General features: G+C 55.3%; 1 protein-coding gene across 2 annotated transcripts in view; it reads left to right on the top strand.

The window, feature by feature from the left end:
• The window catches only part of ASTN2 (astrotactin 2), a 366,252-nt gene that overhangs the window by 250,774 nt on the left and 99,590 nt on the right, over positions 1-15,888 (top strand). For both annotated transcript variants that reach the window (XM_075519966.1, XM_075519967.1), the window contains one exon: positions 8,481-8,746. In XM_075519966.1, the coding sequence (XP_075376081.1) occupies positions 8,481-8,746 (266 nt within the window). The remainder of the gene's footprint in view (positions 1-8,480; positions 8,747-15,888) is intronic.

Raw genomic sequence — 15,888 nt, 5'->3', positions numbered from 1 at the left:
TCCTTTCCCACAGTGGCCCCGATTCCGCACTGGTGGCCAGCGATCGGTGCAGCTGCCGTGGCGCAGGCAGGAAATCAACAGTTCGTGGGGAATCGGGCAGTTACAGGGCTTGCCCTCGATCAGAGGAGAGCTTGCCTTGCCCGGTCATTCAACTCCTCTGCTTGCGCCTGGGAGACAGCAAAGGATGGCATCTTCATTACACCCCCGCAGGACTAATGATCGGAGTCATTAATCATGGAATCAGTCATTTCCCTCCTGCCTCTTCCCTCCTCCTCCTCGTCCCTCCAGCTTTCATTTCTGACCTCTCCGCCTGTCAGTCGGGCTCTCATGCTGCCTGCAGGCTGGCAGCGGTAGCCTGAAGCAGGGCTTTGGCCACTGGACCGTAGCTCTGCTCTGCCCTGGCATTTCTCAGGGTCACGCTGCTGTAAGGGCTGTCAGTAACGCTGGTCCTGTTCCAGCTCGGCTTTCGCTCGTCCATCGTGAGACTGCTTTACGGGTGGCAGAGAGACTGGTTTTACTGTGACCCCGTGGTGCTGCACAGCAGCTCAGGAAACGTCGGGGCTTGGGGCTTCCTCTGTGGGGGCAGGCAGAAGCCCAGGCCTAGGCAGGCAGGTCCAGGGGAACCATGTCCTTCACACACCAGCAGTGCCGCAGCTCCGGTGCCGTCAGGATCGCTGCTGGTCGCAGCGGCATCCAGGCAGTATCCCGCAGTGAGCCCTGCTCGCAGGCTGGTGTGCAGGTGAAGGTTCAGAGGCTCTGAGGAGTTTGCTGCCTGGGGAGGAGGTGAGCCCTCAGTTTAACCATTTCCCATAAACCCTGCCTGTGGCCTCTCCGCCTGCGTGCCCGGGCGGGAGTGCGGCGCAGCCAGTGCCATGCCAGCACTGTGGGGCTGTGCCCAGACCTTTCAGCGAAAGCTGCAGCACGTTTCCAGTGTTGCTTGCTTACCCGCTCCAGCAGCTACCAACCAGCACAGAAGAACGCACTAGCATAATGCAGCAGTTCTTGTCACCTTCTGGTTTTGGGTTTTTTTTTTTTTCTTTTCTATTTAGAATAGAATAGAATAGTTCAGTTGGAAGGGATCTACACCCAAGCAGCGATCAGGAGCAGCAGGGATCAGCAACGTGGGCAGCGGATGCACTCAAAGGCACAGGGAGCAGATGCAAAGCCTGACCAGGATTGCAAAAGAAAATGAGTGAGATTTACGATCTCCTGTTTCATGCTGTGCTTCAGGCCCTGAGCAGCAAACCTCAGCGGGACCCCCCTCCGGGCACCAGCAGATCCCTGAGGGTGTTGCTGTTCCCGGGGAGAGGACGCGGGGTTCAGTCCTGGTTCCTGGCATCACCAGGGAAATGTTCTTTCGGCCCCTGATGTATTTTCTAGTGAATAAAAGTGGATGTTAACATTGAAACAAGGTAGTCTGGCAGATTTTGGGAGAGCACAGCTGAAAATGAACAGTATGAGGGAAAAATAATGGTAGGAATAAGAAAATAAGCTTTTAATGCATCCTGGGGAAAAAACGAAGGACACTCTGCATTTGGTTAGAGGTGAAAATGATGAGCCGATGATGTTACCCAGCATGTTGGAGTACAGAGACCCTGTGCCGTGATGAGGAAGGATGGGGAGGCTGTGAACCCCGACCCCCTGGCAGAGTGGCATGTCCCGAGGGGCTGCCCCATGCTGACGGCCATCCAGCCGGCAGGGCTTGGTAGGTCTTGGACATCCCGTGGGAAATGGGCGTGCGGGTGCGTTGGAGCAGGGAGGGAGCCAGCTGCCGATATGGGTCTTACACAGCAGGCCATGGGGGGTGGCAACAGCGATTTGGGGGGTCATGGAGCCGTCCTTGTGGGGCCGTAGTGGCTCAGAGGCAGGGGGGCGAGCACTGAGATGCTGCTGAGGGTCGGATGAGCAAGGCAGGGCTTCAGTTGCTCTTCCTCAGGGAGCTGGTGCAGGCAGCGGGGTGGCAGCGGGGACCGTGCAGGGCCCTGCAGAGCTAGTTCCTTTGGTAAAGCAAGCTCACCGGTGATGCCCGCGCCGTCCATTTTTACAGAGGTTTATCAGTAGTCTCTAAAAGCCCTCCTGGCTTTTTTTCTTACAGGCTTGCAAGCCTGTAAATGTCGCATCTGAAGCTGAGGTTACTGCAGAGCCTGCCGGGCCAACCTGCAGGCAGAGGAGATGGTCTGCCTCCGCGTTCTCCCTGCCCGTACCTTTGGGATCAGCCCGAGAGCAGAGGGGTTCCCGCGGGCAGGCGGGGGTCACGCGTGCCGCTGAGCCACGAGCACCGCGGTGCGGCTCTCTGGCCGCTCCTTGCGGTTGGGCGTTGGGGCACTCCGAGTCCGCAGGGTTCTGTGTTTAATTGAGTTAGGTTAATCGGCTGGGAGCAGCAGTCAGAGCATCAGCAGGGAGAGGGGGGGTTGCAGCGGAGGCTGCCGGGGGGGGCAGGCAGCTGGCAGCGTAGGGGTCTCCGGATATAATGGGGGGGAGAAAAGGGGTCAGAAACCATCACGTTCAGGAGATTATCTCCTGTTGGCACGCAGGGGTGTTATGCATTTGGGTTGCCAGACTCGTCCTTCCGAGCGGTGGGGCTCCCCGAAAGATGAGGCTCGGGAGGTCCCCGCAGAAGGGCCGTGGGGTGACAGCGACGGAGCGAGCGGTGGCAGGATCTCCAGCCCAAGAGCCGTCCTCCCGCGATGCCACGAGAGGGCAGCAGGTCCTCACGGACCGCGGTGGCCACAACTGCCCCGCAGCCACGCCGGTGGCAGGGCCCCGCGGCGTCCCACGGGCCTGCGGTGGGTTGCAGGCTCCAGGGTGCACACTGCTGGGGTCCGCACTCGCGTGCTGCGTCCCTCCCGGACAGGCTGTGGTCATGCCTTCACCCAAGCTGCCACATGGGATGCCATGCCAAGGGACGGCTGCGTTCCCCCAAAAGAGAGGTGAGCCCTCCCTTGCCCCAGCCCACGCGTGAGCCCTGGGGGCGCGGGCGTCGCTGGCTGCTTGGCAGCTGGGCACAGCCGGCCCGGGCCGCTGCCGGTGCGGCATTTCCTGGCAGTGGCAGGGGCTGGCACCACGCTTCTTGCACGTGTGGATGCGTGTGACAGAGGAGCACTGCTGGCTCCCCCGGACATTGCGCCCAAGCCTTCCTCGCAGCCCCGAGCAGTGCTTGCCCACCGCTAACAGCAGGCAGCGTTAAGCTCTTTGTAGACCTGTTGGTTACCGCACTGACAATATCTCACTGCAAGAGAAATTCCCAGGCAAACGCATCTATTGATTTTCCTTCTAACTCCCTTTCAATGGATTTGCCAGCAAATGGGGTATTATTCCACCAGGTAATAAACGGGCAGGCTGTGCCAGCAGATGTATATTGGCCGTAAATCCCTGCTGCCCTGCCTGTGGTGGCACTAGGTCTATCCAGCCAGAGGGTGGTGTAGAGGGGAGGTGGACCAGAATTACATCTTCCTTGCATGAAATGCAAAACCCAAGTCCTAAATCAGGCCCAGCTGAGCACCCCATCAGTGTCGGTGGGGTTAACCTGCCGAGCCTGGAGGAATCCCTACCTGGGTCTGTTCCTGACGTTCCCTCTACGGCTTCAGCTGGAGAGCCTTCTCTCCTTGTTCCAAGCTTTTCTGCTGTTGAAGAGCTACCACATCCTACCCCTGATGTGGCTGCATTCTTGTGGTAAGTGGAGTGATTCCCAGTTTTGGAATGACTTGGGATCTTTTGGATGAGGCGCTGTATAAAATGCTGGACCACTAGCAAACCCATCGTCTCCTGGGAGCTCTCAAGACAAAATAGCACTCCAATACAAAAGAATTAGGCATTATGCTTTTGTTATTGTTATAGTGGTGGTGTTATAGCGGTGCTTCCCTCTTGTCCGAGCACTAGGAGGTGCTGCTGGTAATGCTGGAAGCGTTTCCCCACATCTGCAACTGCTGCATCCTGAGCAGGGACCCCTGTGCACTGTGCAGGCAGTCACCTCGTGCTGTGGGGTTATTAAATCCTCATGGAGCACAGAGCCAGAGCCAGGCACCCCAACAGGCGAGCAGTACCTCTGCACACCCTGCGCTGCTCATCCTCCCTTTCTTATGCAAGGCTTGACGCTTAGCGGAAGGCTGTTATTTTATTTGTTTTGTTGTGTTGTTGGTTTTTTTTGAATACATATTTCAGACAAACAAACAAACTAATAACTCCCACAAGTTGCCGTGATGTGTCTAACCACATCCGCAGCGCTGTGCTTCCAAACAAACGTTGCCAGGATTCAACTGAGTCACCAGCAGCGTTAGGAAAGCGTGTTCAGATGCAAGGGCTGATAAGGAATCCCTCTGTCCTCGCTGCTGCTGCGCTGGAGCCCCTGCAGCCAAGCCTCATCCTGCCAGAACGGGACCTTTGGAGCACCCTAGCAGCGGTCACCTGCAAAGCCCTTCCCTGGGAGCCAAGCAGAGGCTTTGCAAGAGCAATTGGAGTGCCCTTGGGGAGGTTATGCAGTTCTGCATGGGGCTCGTGCAATGTGGATCTGAACGCTAAAGCTGGGTTTACTTACTCTGGACTGGACCCAGCTTGCAGCGAAGACAACAGGAGTGTTTCTGTTGGTTTCGCTGGCAGCTGGAGATGGCATTGCAACGGTACGTTGCACGGTCTGGTTCTGATTCTGTCCAATCCAACAGCAAAAACTTCCTTTGACTTCATCAGAAATAGAGTTGGGCCGCCCATGTTTTCATTCAAGAAGCAGCCAGTCCGATGGGCCTCAGCGCTGACAAACGCTGTACAGCGACAAGGTAATAAACAGACCGAGCCTCCAGGAATATGCGGGGTTTCTCCAGTTCACTGTCGGGTTTGCCGTGACTGGCCCCTCAGCCCCCTCCTTGTGTGCAGGCGGCTGAGCAGATAACCTAAACTCATCACAGAGGTAGGAGAGAGGGAGACAGAGGGACCCTGCTCTTTCTCCCTGGGCTACAGTTGCAATGGCAGGTCTAGGAATAAAGGAGTGCGTTTGGGGGGAAAATACCTCCCAGATCTGAATAACTCCTCTGTGAGATGCCGTGAGCGGTGAGTGATGTGGGTGGGATGAGAAGGAAGCACAGTCTCCGTCCAGGAAATCGCCAGCTTTCTAGGGATGAGTGCAGTCCTGCAGGCACCTGGAGCTGATGCTTTCCACCCCCTGAGCAAGCAGATGAGGAACAACAGTTCTCCTCGCTGCCTCTCCCGGAGCTGGCTCACAAGCAGGGTGCGCAGCTGGCACTCTCAGATAGGTTTTAAGAGCAGAAACAGGGTGATTATTTTGTTAGGACTGTACTTAAGCCCCCAAAGCTCGTTCCACAAAAGCTACCAGGAATTGCTATCCAGTGCTGATGACTTCCAAGTGCTTGTCTGGATGAGAGCTGGCAATTTGGCAGTGAAGCCCATCTCCCTCTGCTGAGCCACATCCTCTTTAATTTTCTTCCTTTGGAGTTGTACCCAGAGCCTTTTCGGTACAAGGGAACACCGTGGATCCCTTGCCAGCACGCTGAACCAGTAAGCTCAGCTGCAGTAACCCCTTACGTCCCCAGGAAGCCAGCCTGCAAAGCAATGCTTTCCCCAAAGTGACTGGGGCTTCTACCGTTATAAAGAGGATTAAATGCAGATAGCCATTTCCACCTTGCCTGCGCAGTCTGCTCTGCTCACAAGCCTGCCACGAGTCACCAGGCTCCATGGTTAATCTTCTGTTGCTGAGAACGTGGCTGCTATGGAAGGGGAGCTGCACTACTCACAGAGTTTTCTACCTTACTTTACTTGCAGACGTCTACTCTTCCCCCTGTGCAGCTCCATTTGGTGACTGCTGCTCCTGAAATGGCTTTGCTCCATCTGGGTTTCCATCAGGAGAAAGGAGGAACCCTCACTTTTATGCCAGTCCCGTTGGAGAGCTCTTGAAACCACCACCGCCACCACCCCCAGCTACAGTGCCCTTTCCTGGGAGCGATGGGCAAAGGAGGCGGCGGATAGTGCAGGATATGTTGGACGAGCTCATGGTCATTTTCTTTTCTTGCTAAAGGGGCTGTGTTGTCAGAGTGGACACTGGAGGACGGCTTTCCTTGTCTAGCCCACCATTTGCAGGGAAGCCGTGTCCTCCCCTTCCCCAAGGTGAGATGTGTGGTGGAGCACTGCTGCATGGAGCTTCATCTGTATTCCTGGATGGGGCGGCTAATGCAAACACTTGAGTCTACACTGTTACAGCTGCATCAGTCGGGGTTGTCCCTCAGCACGGGGCAATGCAGGGAGACTGGAGTTAGCACTCTGCTGCAGAGGGAAATTCTTGCTCAGAAGTTTATTTTGCTCCTTACTAGCCTTGGCTTGCTCCTTGCAAACACAGACATAACTGAGGAGGACCAAGGGAGGTTGCTCTTCATGCTTATTCATCCCACTCCTTACTGCTTGTTTGTACGCGAAGAGCACCTGAGACCTCAAGCACTGTGTGCACATGCATCGTGTGCCCTGTGATGAGAGAGAGAACGGGTGACACAGGGGGAGAAGCACAGAGCAGATAGCTTGGAATGGAGGCTCCAACAAGGCATTCCCAGAGCAGTGCTCCAGCAGCTGGACCATGCTGCCCATCCAGCCTGGGCTGTCTCCAGGTCTTCTTCCAGGTGTTGGTGGAAGCCTATATGTGCGATTTGAACAATGGTTTTCAGAACGCCTTTTAGAAAGGCGTGAAACTGTGTGCCACATCTCCAGACAACCTTAGCTAAGCTTAGGTTAAGCCATAGCCTGTGTTAAGGACACATCCAGGCATTTGATGCTAGTGGTCTATAATTCATAGCTATAAAGCCAATAATTCAGGAAGGAAGGTTTGATATCCTATTGCCAATCATGAGATAACTGATTGCACTTTCTCTTCAACTCTATGTTCATGTTGCCCCTTAAAGCATGTCTCCAAAACTTCCTTCCCCATGGAGCATTGCTGAAATCACTGCTTGAGCTCTGGTGAAGAAGCTTTGCAGTCCAGAAGTGTCATCGTCATCTCCTTCTTTCTCTTCTAAAAGTAGTTTAGTAGTGATGTTAAAAAAAATGTTACTTTTACCTAGAAGTGAGCAGAAGCTCATGGTATCGCCTTATAGCTTCACTCTTTCTGAGCCACCCAGTTTATCATGGCTTCATGGCTTTCCCTTAGGAGCCTTGAAGTTGCCTGGAGCTGCTCTTCCAGAAAATAATCTCTCCAAGAACCAGCTCCAACTCTTGCTTTCCATGTCTGTGTACACCAGTGTCTTCCTAGATGTTGAGACATCTCCTCACAGCCTTGTTTTAATTTATCTTAGCATCTGCCCCCCTTTTATCCCACTGAAAGACAAGTTGGTTAGAATTTGCTTGTTCTTCCTGTGACAGCTTTGATCCTGCGCACAGAAGTGTTCCCTGACAGCCAGACAGCAGGGAAGGGCTGTCCCTAGCCTGAAGGGCTTTGGGAGTCATGAATGAATACTGTGTTTACTTGTATTTCTAATTGACTAGTGCCTTGCCAGGTCAGCTGCATGTCACTGCAAGCTGAGGGCATTGAGATGATCCTCCTTCCTCTGCAGCTCCTTCCTGGGGCTGGGAGGTGGTTGTTGGAGGCAACAGCCATCCAGCTCATGGTGTTGGGAGCTTCATTCAGGCACAGGATGGAGAAAGGCTTTTCCTCTGTAGGTCTATCACCAGGTTATGAAGGTTGAGCCTTCATTCTTGGGTCAACCCAAGAGAAGTGTCTATAGATAAAGAGTTTAAATAGAAGTGTATAGGACACAGGTGGGAGTCCTGGCTCCTTTGCTCAGGGTATCACCAGGTGTGATGCTTTCTGTGTCCTTAGCAAGTGTTTGGACCAAGGCAGAACAAAGTAAGGCTCTCTGGGTTTATCTTCTTGTGCTTAAGGCCACCAGGAAGTTTCACAATAGGTTTGAAAGGCCTGAATATTTCCTGAAAGCAGAGTGTTGACAGTTTGGTTTTGGAAACGCCTCCATCTATTCCCCATGTGGTGAGATTGTTCCGGTACCCGCTTACCTCCTCTGCCAAGGGGCTTCATCCCACAGTGTAGTCTCTTTGCAGCCTCCTTTGGGTCCGTCTCAGTGCCCTGGATAATGTGTCACCCAAACGAGAGAGCTAAGGATCACAGGGACTAGAGAGGGCTGGCATTGAGGCGGGGATGAAGGTACTCAGCTCTTTGACCTGGTCCCTTTGGAGAGGTTTCTTTTTGGCAGGGAAGATATACTTGGGTGGTTTTGTTTCATTTTGAAGTGCAGAAAGTGAATATGCAAGTTACAAGAAAGGAAGCTGGAAATGCTCACACTCTCTACCCACTCCCAAGCAGTGACCTGCAAGTCCTGTTTTTCTGCTTCTCTCCTTGACCTTTCTGGTTTCTTGCTCCCACCTGGCCTACACCTTCAGCAGCTGCATTTATCCTGGCTACAGCAAGGTTTGGGTTTGGGATGACTGTGCTGAGATTTATTTAATGTTGTTTGGTTTCTTCCCTCTCCCTAAACCAGAAACAACTGAGCTTGGAAACAAGAAGGAGTTGAAATCTATGCCCTTCATCACCTATCTCTCAGGCCTGCTGACAGCACAGATGCTATCTGATGATCACCTCATCTCAGGCGTGGAGATTCACTGCGAGGAGAAAGGGCGCTGCCCATCCACTTGCCATTTGTGCCGGCGCCCCGGCAAGGAGCAGCTCAGCCCTACGCCGGTTCTACTGGAGATCAACCGAGTGGTGCCTCTGTACGCTCTGATCCCGGACAACGATACCAGGGAGGTGAGTGAGCCGGTGATGGACCAGCTCCACCACTATCATCCTGCCTTGGTCACCTCTCAAGTCTGTCTTCCTCAGTCTCTGCATAAATGTTGAGTTCCCTGGAGTGGGGCAGTGTTTTTGTGTGCATGTTTGATGGGGAACACTTCAGGATGGTGTCAGTGATGGAGCTGGCAGATCCTGCTGCCCACCACCTATAGCCCTCGCAGACCTGTGTCTCCCTGCCTCCGGTACAGTGAAGGCAATGCTGTAAACAGCTGGGGCCACGGTCATTCCTGGTGTCCACCCACAGCAGACACCAGTGTGCAGGATGCCTCCTGTGGAGGGCTCTTGGGAGCCAGGCATCAGGTCAGTCTTTCACTCCTGGCTCTGAGATCTCAGCCATAGCTGTGCAAGGAATGGCCAAAGCCCTGTAGGGCTCCAGAGTGCCTTTGCAAAGCGCTGGTGCAGAGGGAGGGAATAACCAGCCTCTTGGGACAGTCCCGCAGCCACAGGAGGTCACTGTTACTCCAGGAGGGACCAGCCAAGCTGGAGGTCACCCTTCCCTGGAGCTGGGCTCCTCTGCCTCCTGCAAGAACTTCAGTGTTAATCCTATGGAGATTGATTTCTCACTTTCTCAGTTCGCTGCCACCCTCCTCAGCCCTCTAACCCCAATCTCAAGTCCAAAAATTACAGACCTGCTTAAAGTCACTTATTAGCGCTGAGCCTGCACTTGATTAAGATGCCTGCAGTGAGCCAGCATGCAGCAGCTGTGGGTGGGATGCAGAGGGCTGCAGGTCAGGAAGCAATCCTAGCACATGGAGGTGTGACCACCAGGCATGATGCTTCACCCCCTTCCCAGATCCATGGGCAAAAGAGCCCCCATGCTTCTCCTGGCTCCCAGGTCCTTTACGGGGACTGTCCCTCCTTGTCTACCTCTTGATCTTGTTCCTGCTTTCCCATCTATCAACCCTCCTGGTTACTCCATGCAGCCGTGCCTGACTTCCGTACATTAGTTACTCTCTCTTTCCAGCTCTTTTCCCCAAACTCCCTTTCTCCCACTGTTTTCTTATCCTGCATCCTTTCCCCACCCATGCCTGCTTTTCCTGTTGGGCAATTCTTGTGCAGACATTGACCTGCCATTATCAGCATGTCCAAGGCAGTGCTGGGATGAGGCATTACAGGTACAGGGAGAGCAATGGGAAGGTTGGTTTCCTTCAGGCAAGAAGGACGTCCTCCCTAGCAGTGATCTGCAAGACGACGGTGCCTTTTGGGGTACAAGAGGTAGATTAGCCAGTGGGGAAGGGGTAACAGTGAAAGCAAGCAGAGCCCAGCAGGATCTGGGGGATCTCCATGGACCCTGCTCGCCACCAGCTCCCCTTCCTAGCCCTGTGCCCGGGTGGCAATGCCACCCTGCCTCTCTGGCCCCGTCTGCAAAGTCCCCTCCTCCCCCAGCCCTGCCGACGCTGCCTGCCCTGCCGGGCTCGCTTGGGGCACCTCCTTGTCCTGGGCAGCTGGAGCCTGTGTTTCACCAGCAGCAGCCTCCTTCCCTCCCTCCCCTGGCTCACGCAGAGGGCTGGCCCCATCAGCTGCAGCTGGAGGACAGCCCGCATTGTGCTTTCTGCCGAGGCGCCGGGAAAACCAGCAAACAAACACACAAACAAACAAAACTCCAGTGAAGCAACTAAACAAGAGAAGCCCCAGCCGTCTTCCAGAGGGCTGCGTTCGATGCATCCCTCCTCCTCCTCCCTCCACCTGCTCACCCAGAGGTGGAGGGGCACCCCCAGGGAGCCTGTCTGTGCAAGGGTGCTGCGTGTGGGTCTGCTCCCCCTTCACCCCAGGGTGCTCTCGGTCAGCGGTGCTGGGGTTAGAGGTGGCAGGGCGAGGGATTCGGGTGGCTACAGGATGGAGGATGCTGCCGGAGCAGGTGCTGAGGGGACACCGGGAGCTGGCAGCGAGCAGTGCGTGCCAGGACGGGTCACCTTGCTCCATCCACAGTGGCGGGTCCTGGGGTGGGGGGGCAGGTGGGTGCGCGCTGTCCTCTCTGACCCCCGCCATGCAGCTGGACTGGGTCTCCTTGTTCTGGCTGTGGGCTTCTCTTGAAGAGAAGGGGCCCTCTCTTCCCCCCATCCCCGCAGCCCACCCAAGGCCATCCCCACCCTCGCTGCAGCAGGACACAGGGAGTGCTTTTTGGCTTCCCTGTCACTCTTCTTTCCTGGCCATTCCCGTTCCCTCAGCATGAATCCCTTGTCTCCCATCAGCTCCAGCACTTTCCTTTCCCCTTCCTGCTCACTTCTTAAACCTTCATCCGATCCGCTGTCCTGCTCCCTCCATCCCTTCCTCCCCAGCTTGCTTCTCACGCTTCTCTCCATCAGCCTCTCTGCTGCAGGATATTTATTTCTCTCTCTCTCTCGTCCCCTGCTGCCCTTCGGTCCCACAGGCAGGGATGAGTCCCAGTGCCCGGTAGCAGTAATCCCCTCCGGAGGGGCTCGCTGCCACCTCGCCTCTCGGCACTGGAGGTTTTGCCAGGTGGCCTGGGCTGGGCAAAGCTGCGCTCGCCTCTCCGGAGGAGATGGAGCCGATGGTGGCCGTGCCCTTGCCCCAGAGAGGATGGCTGGCTGTGGCGTTAGTGCCGCCTGTGTGAGAACGTGTCCCTGCACCTCTCGCGGCATCGTGAGCTCAGGGACGCTATTCCCCTCGCATTCCCCCGTGACCGGGGAGGGAGGGTGACCGGGAAAGGGCAGGGGTCTGGGCGCGGTGGGAAGCCGCCATCTCCGCGGGGGCATCACCCTGTCGCCAAGACCCGGCGGTGTGCCCCGGTCCACTGCAGGCGTGCCGGAAAGCCGCCAGCTTCAACCGCTTCCTCGCTCTGCGCGCTGGGATAGGCTCCCAAAGGGCGGGTGCTGTCAGGAGCATCTCATGTACGGTCTGGATGATGAAATGTCCTTTTTCAGCATCAAGTAGGAGGCCTGGGGGGAGTCCCGGGCACTAGCAGAGTGGCGTTTGCCTGTGGCATAAACAAGATTTGCAGCTGCCTGGGCTGAGCCAAGTCCTGCACCTCCGAGCACAGTGTCTGCAGCTGAGCGCTCCCCTGCATGCTTTTCCCCGTTCATGTGGCTAATACTCGATCGATACAGCAAATGCTGACCTTACAGGAACTGCAAGCAGATCCCAATTCCCCCGTAGCATTAAAAAAATAATCATTATAAACAATTAAGATCTTTCTCTTTCCATATATGTCCACACAGATAACTATATACGTGTACAGAGAGAAAGCAAGAAAGCATTAATAAGGAGGATGCTAACATCTATAAAGTTTGCTGAAAGTTTTCTCATATAAACCTAGCAGCAGAGATGAGGCAAGACACAGGTAAACACATTTGGCCCACTTCAGTATGTGCAGGGGTTTTTTAGTAGGTTTATCTTTTCATCTGCCTCAGTGCAGTGAGTTACACGCTTTTTAAAATTTACAACTGCCGCGCTGTACAAGGCCATGTTCTCGGTTGCTGATGACCTTGCCAGACTCTAAGTGCTGTGGTTTAAGTTTCCATGCTGGGTGTCTGCCTTGGGCTGATTTGCGATTTTTTTCTATGCATGCATGTTTGATTTCAGCTAAAACTGACCGTTTCCAAGAGGGAGATTAGGTGGAAATATATTGATTTGCCCACGTGAAATAAGTTGGAAAACTCTTTATTTCCATGTCATTGGGAACTGCTGTTTTCTTCTTGCTTTGAAGCAATGGCTTGAAATTTAGAAGGGCTCCAGGAGTCAGGTTTTGCCTTTTGTTTGTCCGGAGGCATTTGTGCTATGAGCTTAAGGAAACTTTCAGCTGTGTGTGATCAGCAGGGGTTTGGTCTGTCTCCCCAGTCCTGCTCAAGCACCGTTCCTGCTCCCAGCAGTGGGGAGGATCCCAGCAGCATCTCAGGTGCCCAGAGCAGGGCACTGCCAGTTGTTGATGGCCCCTCTTTTCCTTCTTGCGTGCAATGAAAACTTTACAGATTGAGCCCCTGCTAGGAGGTGTTTCTGTTTCCCCCTGTGGTTTAACGGCGTTGCTCAGAGAACTTGCACGGTCGCTGATAGCTGCAGCCTGGCTGGGGACTTTGGCAGTGCTGGGGTGAGCAAGGAGCTTCCCACGGGCAAGGAAATGTGTTTGAAAGTCCGAGCAGTTTTTGAAGGGCTTTGTTGAATGGCTTTTTCATAGCAGTCATGGCTGATGTGGCTGTGGGTGGAAGGTTTCACAGAGGAAGGACGGCTTACTGGAACAGAGGCAATGCTGGAGTCCTCTCTCCACCGGTCCCAGTCACCTCGTGAGATTAAACTAGTCCAAGTAGGTTTATACACCACTGCAGTTATAGCTCCATTGCTCTTCACAACACGAGTTGAAGAGTTGTAAAGAGACAGAGAAGCCATGACCTTGGCAGTGACTTCTCTGGATGTCTCTGGAACCTGCAGCTTATTTTGATCGATGCCGTCTGCCCACATCTCTCTTCTGCAACACTTGTGCTCTGCAGCAGTGCAGACGCCACAGTGTGGCCAAAGCAGTGGTCCCTCCACTGCTGTGTCCAGATGAAGCTGGAGGAGATTCTCCCGCTGCAGGACTGTGGAAGAAACCTCCACCAGTGTCAGTGGCTGGCCAGGCCTGACAGCAAAGAGTTTCTATCCGTTGTGGGGCTTTCTGCTGGCAAAATGCTCCCAACACCTCAAGGGCAGGATGCTGTTGAGTGCATGTGATGGGAGAGAAGAGAGACGTGGTGACCCTGGCTGGTTCCCTCTAGTGAACGTCTTGGAGCCAAAGGAGAAGAGAGCTACACGTCACCCCAGTGAGAGTGCCAGGCTGTGGTGGCCTTCCTCCTCCACCATCAACATATTCCAGCTTGCCCTCACCCCACGGCATGGGCAATGTACTTCTTACTGCCCAGCATAGCCCTGGAGTCCACCAAGAGGCACGGGCTGAGAGAGCGAGACCCCAGGGTTGCATGTTCTGCAAACCTCCATGTCCCCCGGCCTGGGCTGCGGGAAGGCAAGCCAGGCAGCTAACCCTGAGAGGCACCGGGAGGAGCGCGGCTGCCCGGCTTCCCCCCTCCCTCCCACTGCCAGCACCAGCCCGGGGAGCAGCACTGAGACCTGGAAGATTCAGTGCACCCGGGAGCACCTTCAACGGGGATGCCCAAGTACGCGGCCGGGGCCACAGGGCAGCTGTGGTCAGCAGTGGGGAGAAAGAGGCAGGCATGGTCAGCGGTGCGGTGCCTTCTGTTTGTGGTCTGTTCCTTTCCCCGCAAAAAACCCGAAACAAACACAAAGCTGCTCCCGCAGAGCAGCTCGGCCAGCTGCAGAAGTGCTTAGAGGGTGGCGTGGCCAGGGGGGCTCAGCGAAGGGGGGCAGGAGAGATCAATCTCGCTCCTAGTGGGAAATGGACTCGAACCCCTGTTGTTTGTATTTAAGGAGACAAATGGACGTGGAGCTTGGATTTTTAGAAGACCCCCTAGGACTTTTAATTCGAAAATTGAGTAATCTCAGTGTTTGCCTGCAGCCATGGCCTCCTCACAGGACACGCAACCCAGCCTGTGGCGTGGAGGGGATGTGGGGCTTGCTGGGGGGCACATCCCCACGCTGCCAGCCCCGTCGGCCTCGGCAGGAGCCCGGCGCGTGGGTGGGGCTCTTGGTGAGAGCTGCTTCACTGCCTGCGCGTGGACCACAGCATGCTTTTGCCAGCAGTGCCTGCATGCCGGGGGCCCGCAGAGCCCCTGCTGGGTCACCCGCTGGGACGGCAGCTCTCAAGACTGGTGCAAAATTCCCCATCGCTCCTTCCCACCCCCTGCCTGCAAGCACCCGCTGGCCCCGAGGAGCCATCTCTTGCTGAGCAGAGCGTGGCCACCACTGGGCACTTCAGTGTCCCCGGGCAGGCGGGGTGGCCTTGGCCAGGGTGCTGGGAGGGAGGACCAGGGGAGCCGCGGGCAGCAAGCCTGCCCAGCCTGTGCTCGTGTCCCAGGGGAGCGCTGCGCCCGCTCCAGTGACTGCCCGAGCCCGGCCAGATGGGCAGCTGAGTTATCACGGAGCAGAAGGCAAGCAGGGGCAAAGAGAGGGGAAAGCTCCTCTTTCATCCGTCCCATCCTCCGTCCTTCAAACTACTTACTCTCAGCTCACTCCGAGGATGTACTGATGATGATGGGATCATGTGTCCTTCCTCCCTCCGGAGTGGGCTAGCTGTTCGCACAGATGATGGCAAAGTGGTGGTGGCAGTTTCAGAGGGAGCTGCACAAACTGGTGTTGCTTTTCCTCTTGGGTCCAGGTGATCTCCGTGCCCTTGTTGCTCACTTGCTTCGATGGTTGTATTTCAGCAGAAGGGCAAAGCGTAGCTGGTTTTGTCTTCTCTTGGTGGTTCTTGGTTGGGTCTTGGGGTCAAGGTTGTCTGTCACTTGCTGTTGGTAAGGCACGGTGCAATGGATCTGTGCCCTGGCTGCGTACCTGGAGCACTTCTGTGCACTTATACCAACCCTGAATTACCAGGATGGACGGTCTAAAGGGCCCACAATGGCGTGAAACGCATCCATCATGCCTCCATTGCTGCCTGCCCGTCAGGGCGGTGGGGAGCCCACCCTCCTTTGTGCGGACTGGGCTCGCCATTGCAGCTCTCCAGCCCCTGGGCAAGGAGCTGGAGTATCCAAGTGTATTGCTGGTGCTGTGACTTTGGTGTTGACATTGCCCTCGAAGGGCAGAGCAGGTGGAAAAGAGCACACCTGAGAAATCCTGGATCCTGGTGCTGGTGCCCCGAGACCTCATGCTCCTGCAGCAGGAGCTTGCCTTGTCAGGCAACGTCCAGGTTCTGCTGCTAGCTTTGAAATTATGACTGTGCCTAGGAGTCTAGGAGTGTAGGAGTCGCCCTTGACTCCGTTAGGTAAATGTTGTCCATACAGCTGTCCCGGTTCAGCCCGTAGGGAAGCAAACCTCTGTAAGCGGAGACCAGGGACGTGCCTGGAGGACATCTGTCCTAGGCTTGAGCAGGACTAGGAGAAACGTCCACCTGAGGAGAAGGGACAGAGGTGGAGGAGGAAAAGCCAGAGGAATCGAGGCAGGGGCTGGAGAAGTCAAACTGAGGCTTGTTTTTCAGGGAAGAGTTTGGCTGTACCCCTTGCATCCCATTCAGGAGGGCAGATATCTGGGCCCTT

This window comes from Mycteria americana, chromosome 17 (genome assembly GCF_035582795.1).
Source record: "Mycteria americana isolate JAX WOST 10 ecotype Jacksonville Zoo and Gardens chromosome 17, USCA_MyAme_1.0, whole genome shotgun sequence".
In the NCBI taxonomy this organism is placed as follows: domain Eukaryota; kingdom Metazoa; phylum Chordata; class Aves; order Ciconiiformes; family Ciconiidae; genus Mycteria; species Mycteria americana.
Note: the sequence above shows the minus strand (reverse complement) of the source record. Positions and strands in the feature narration are given on the sequence as shown.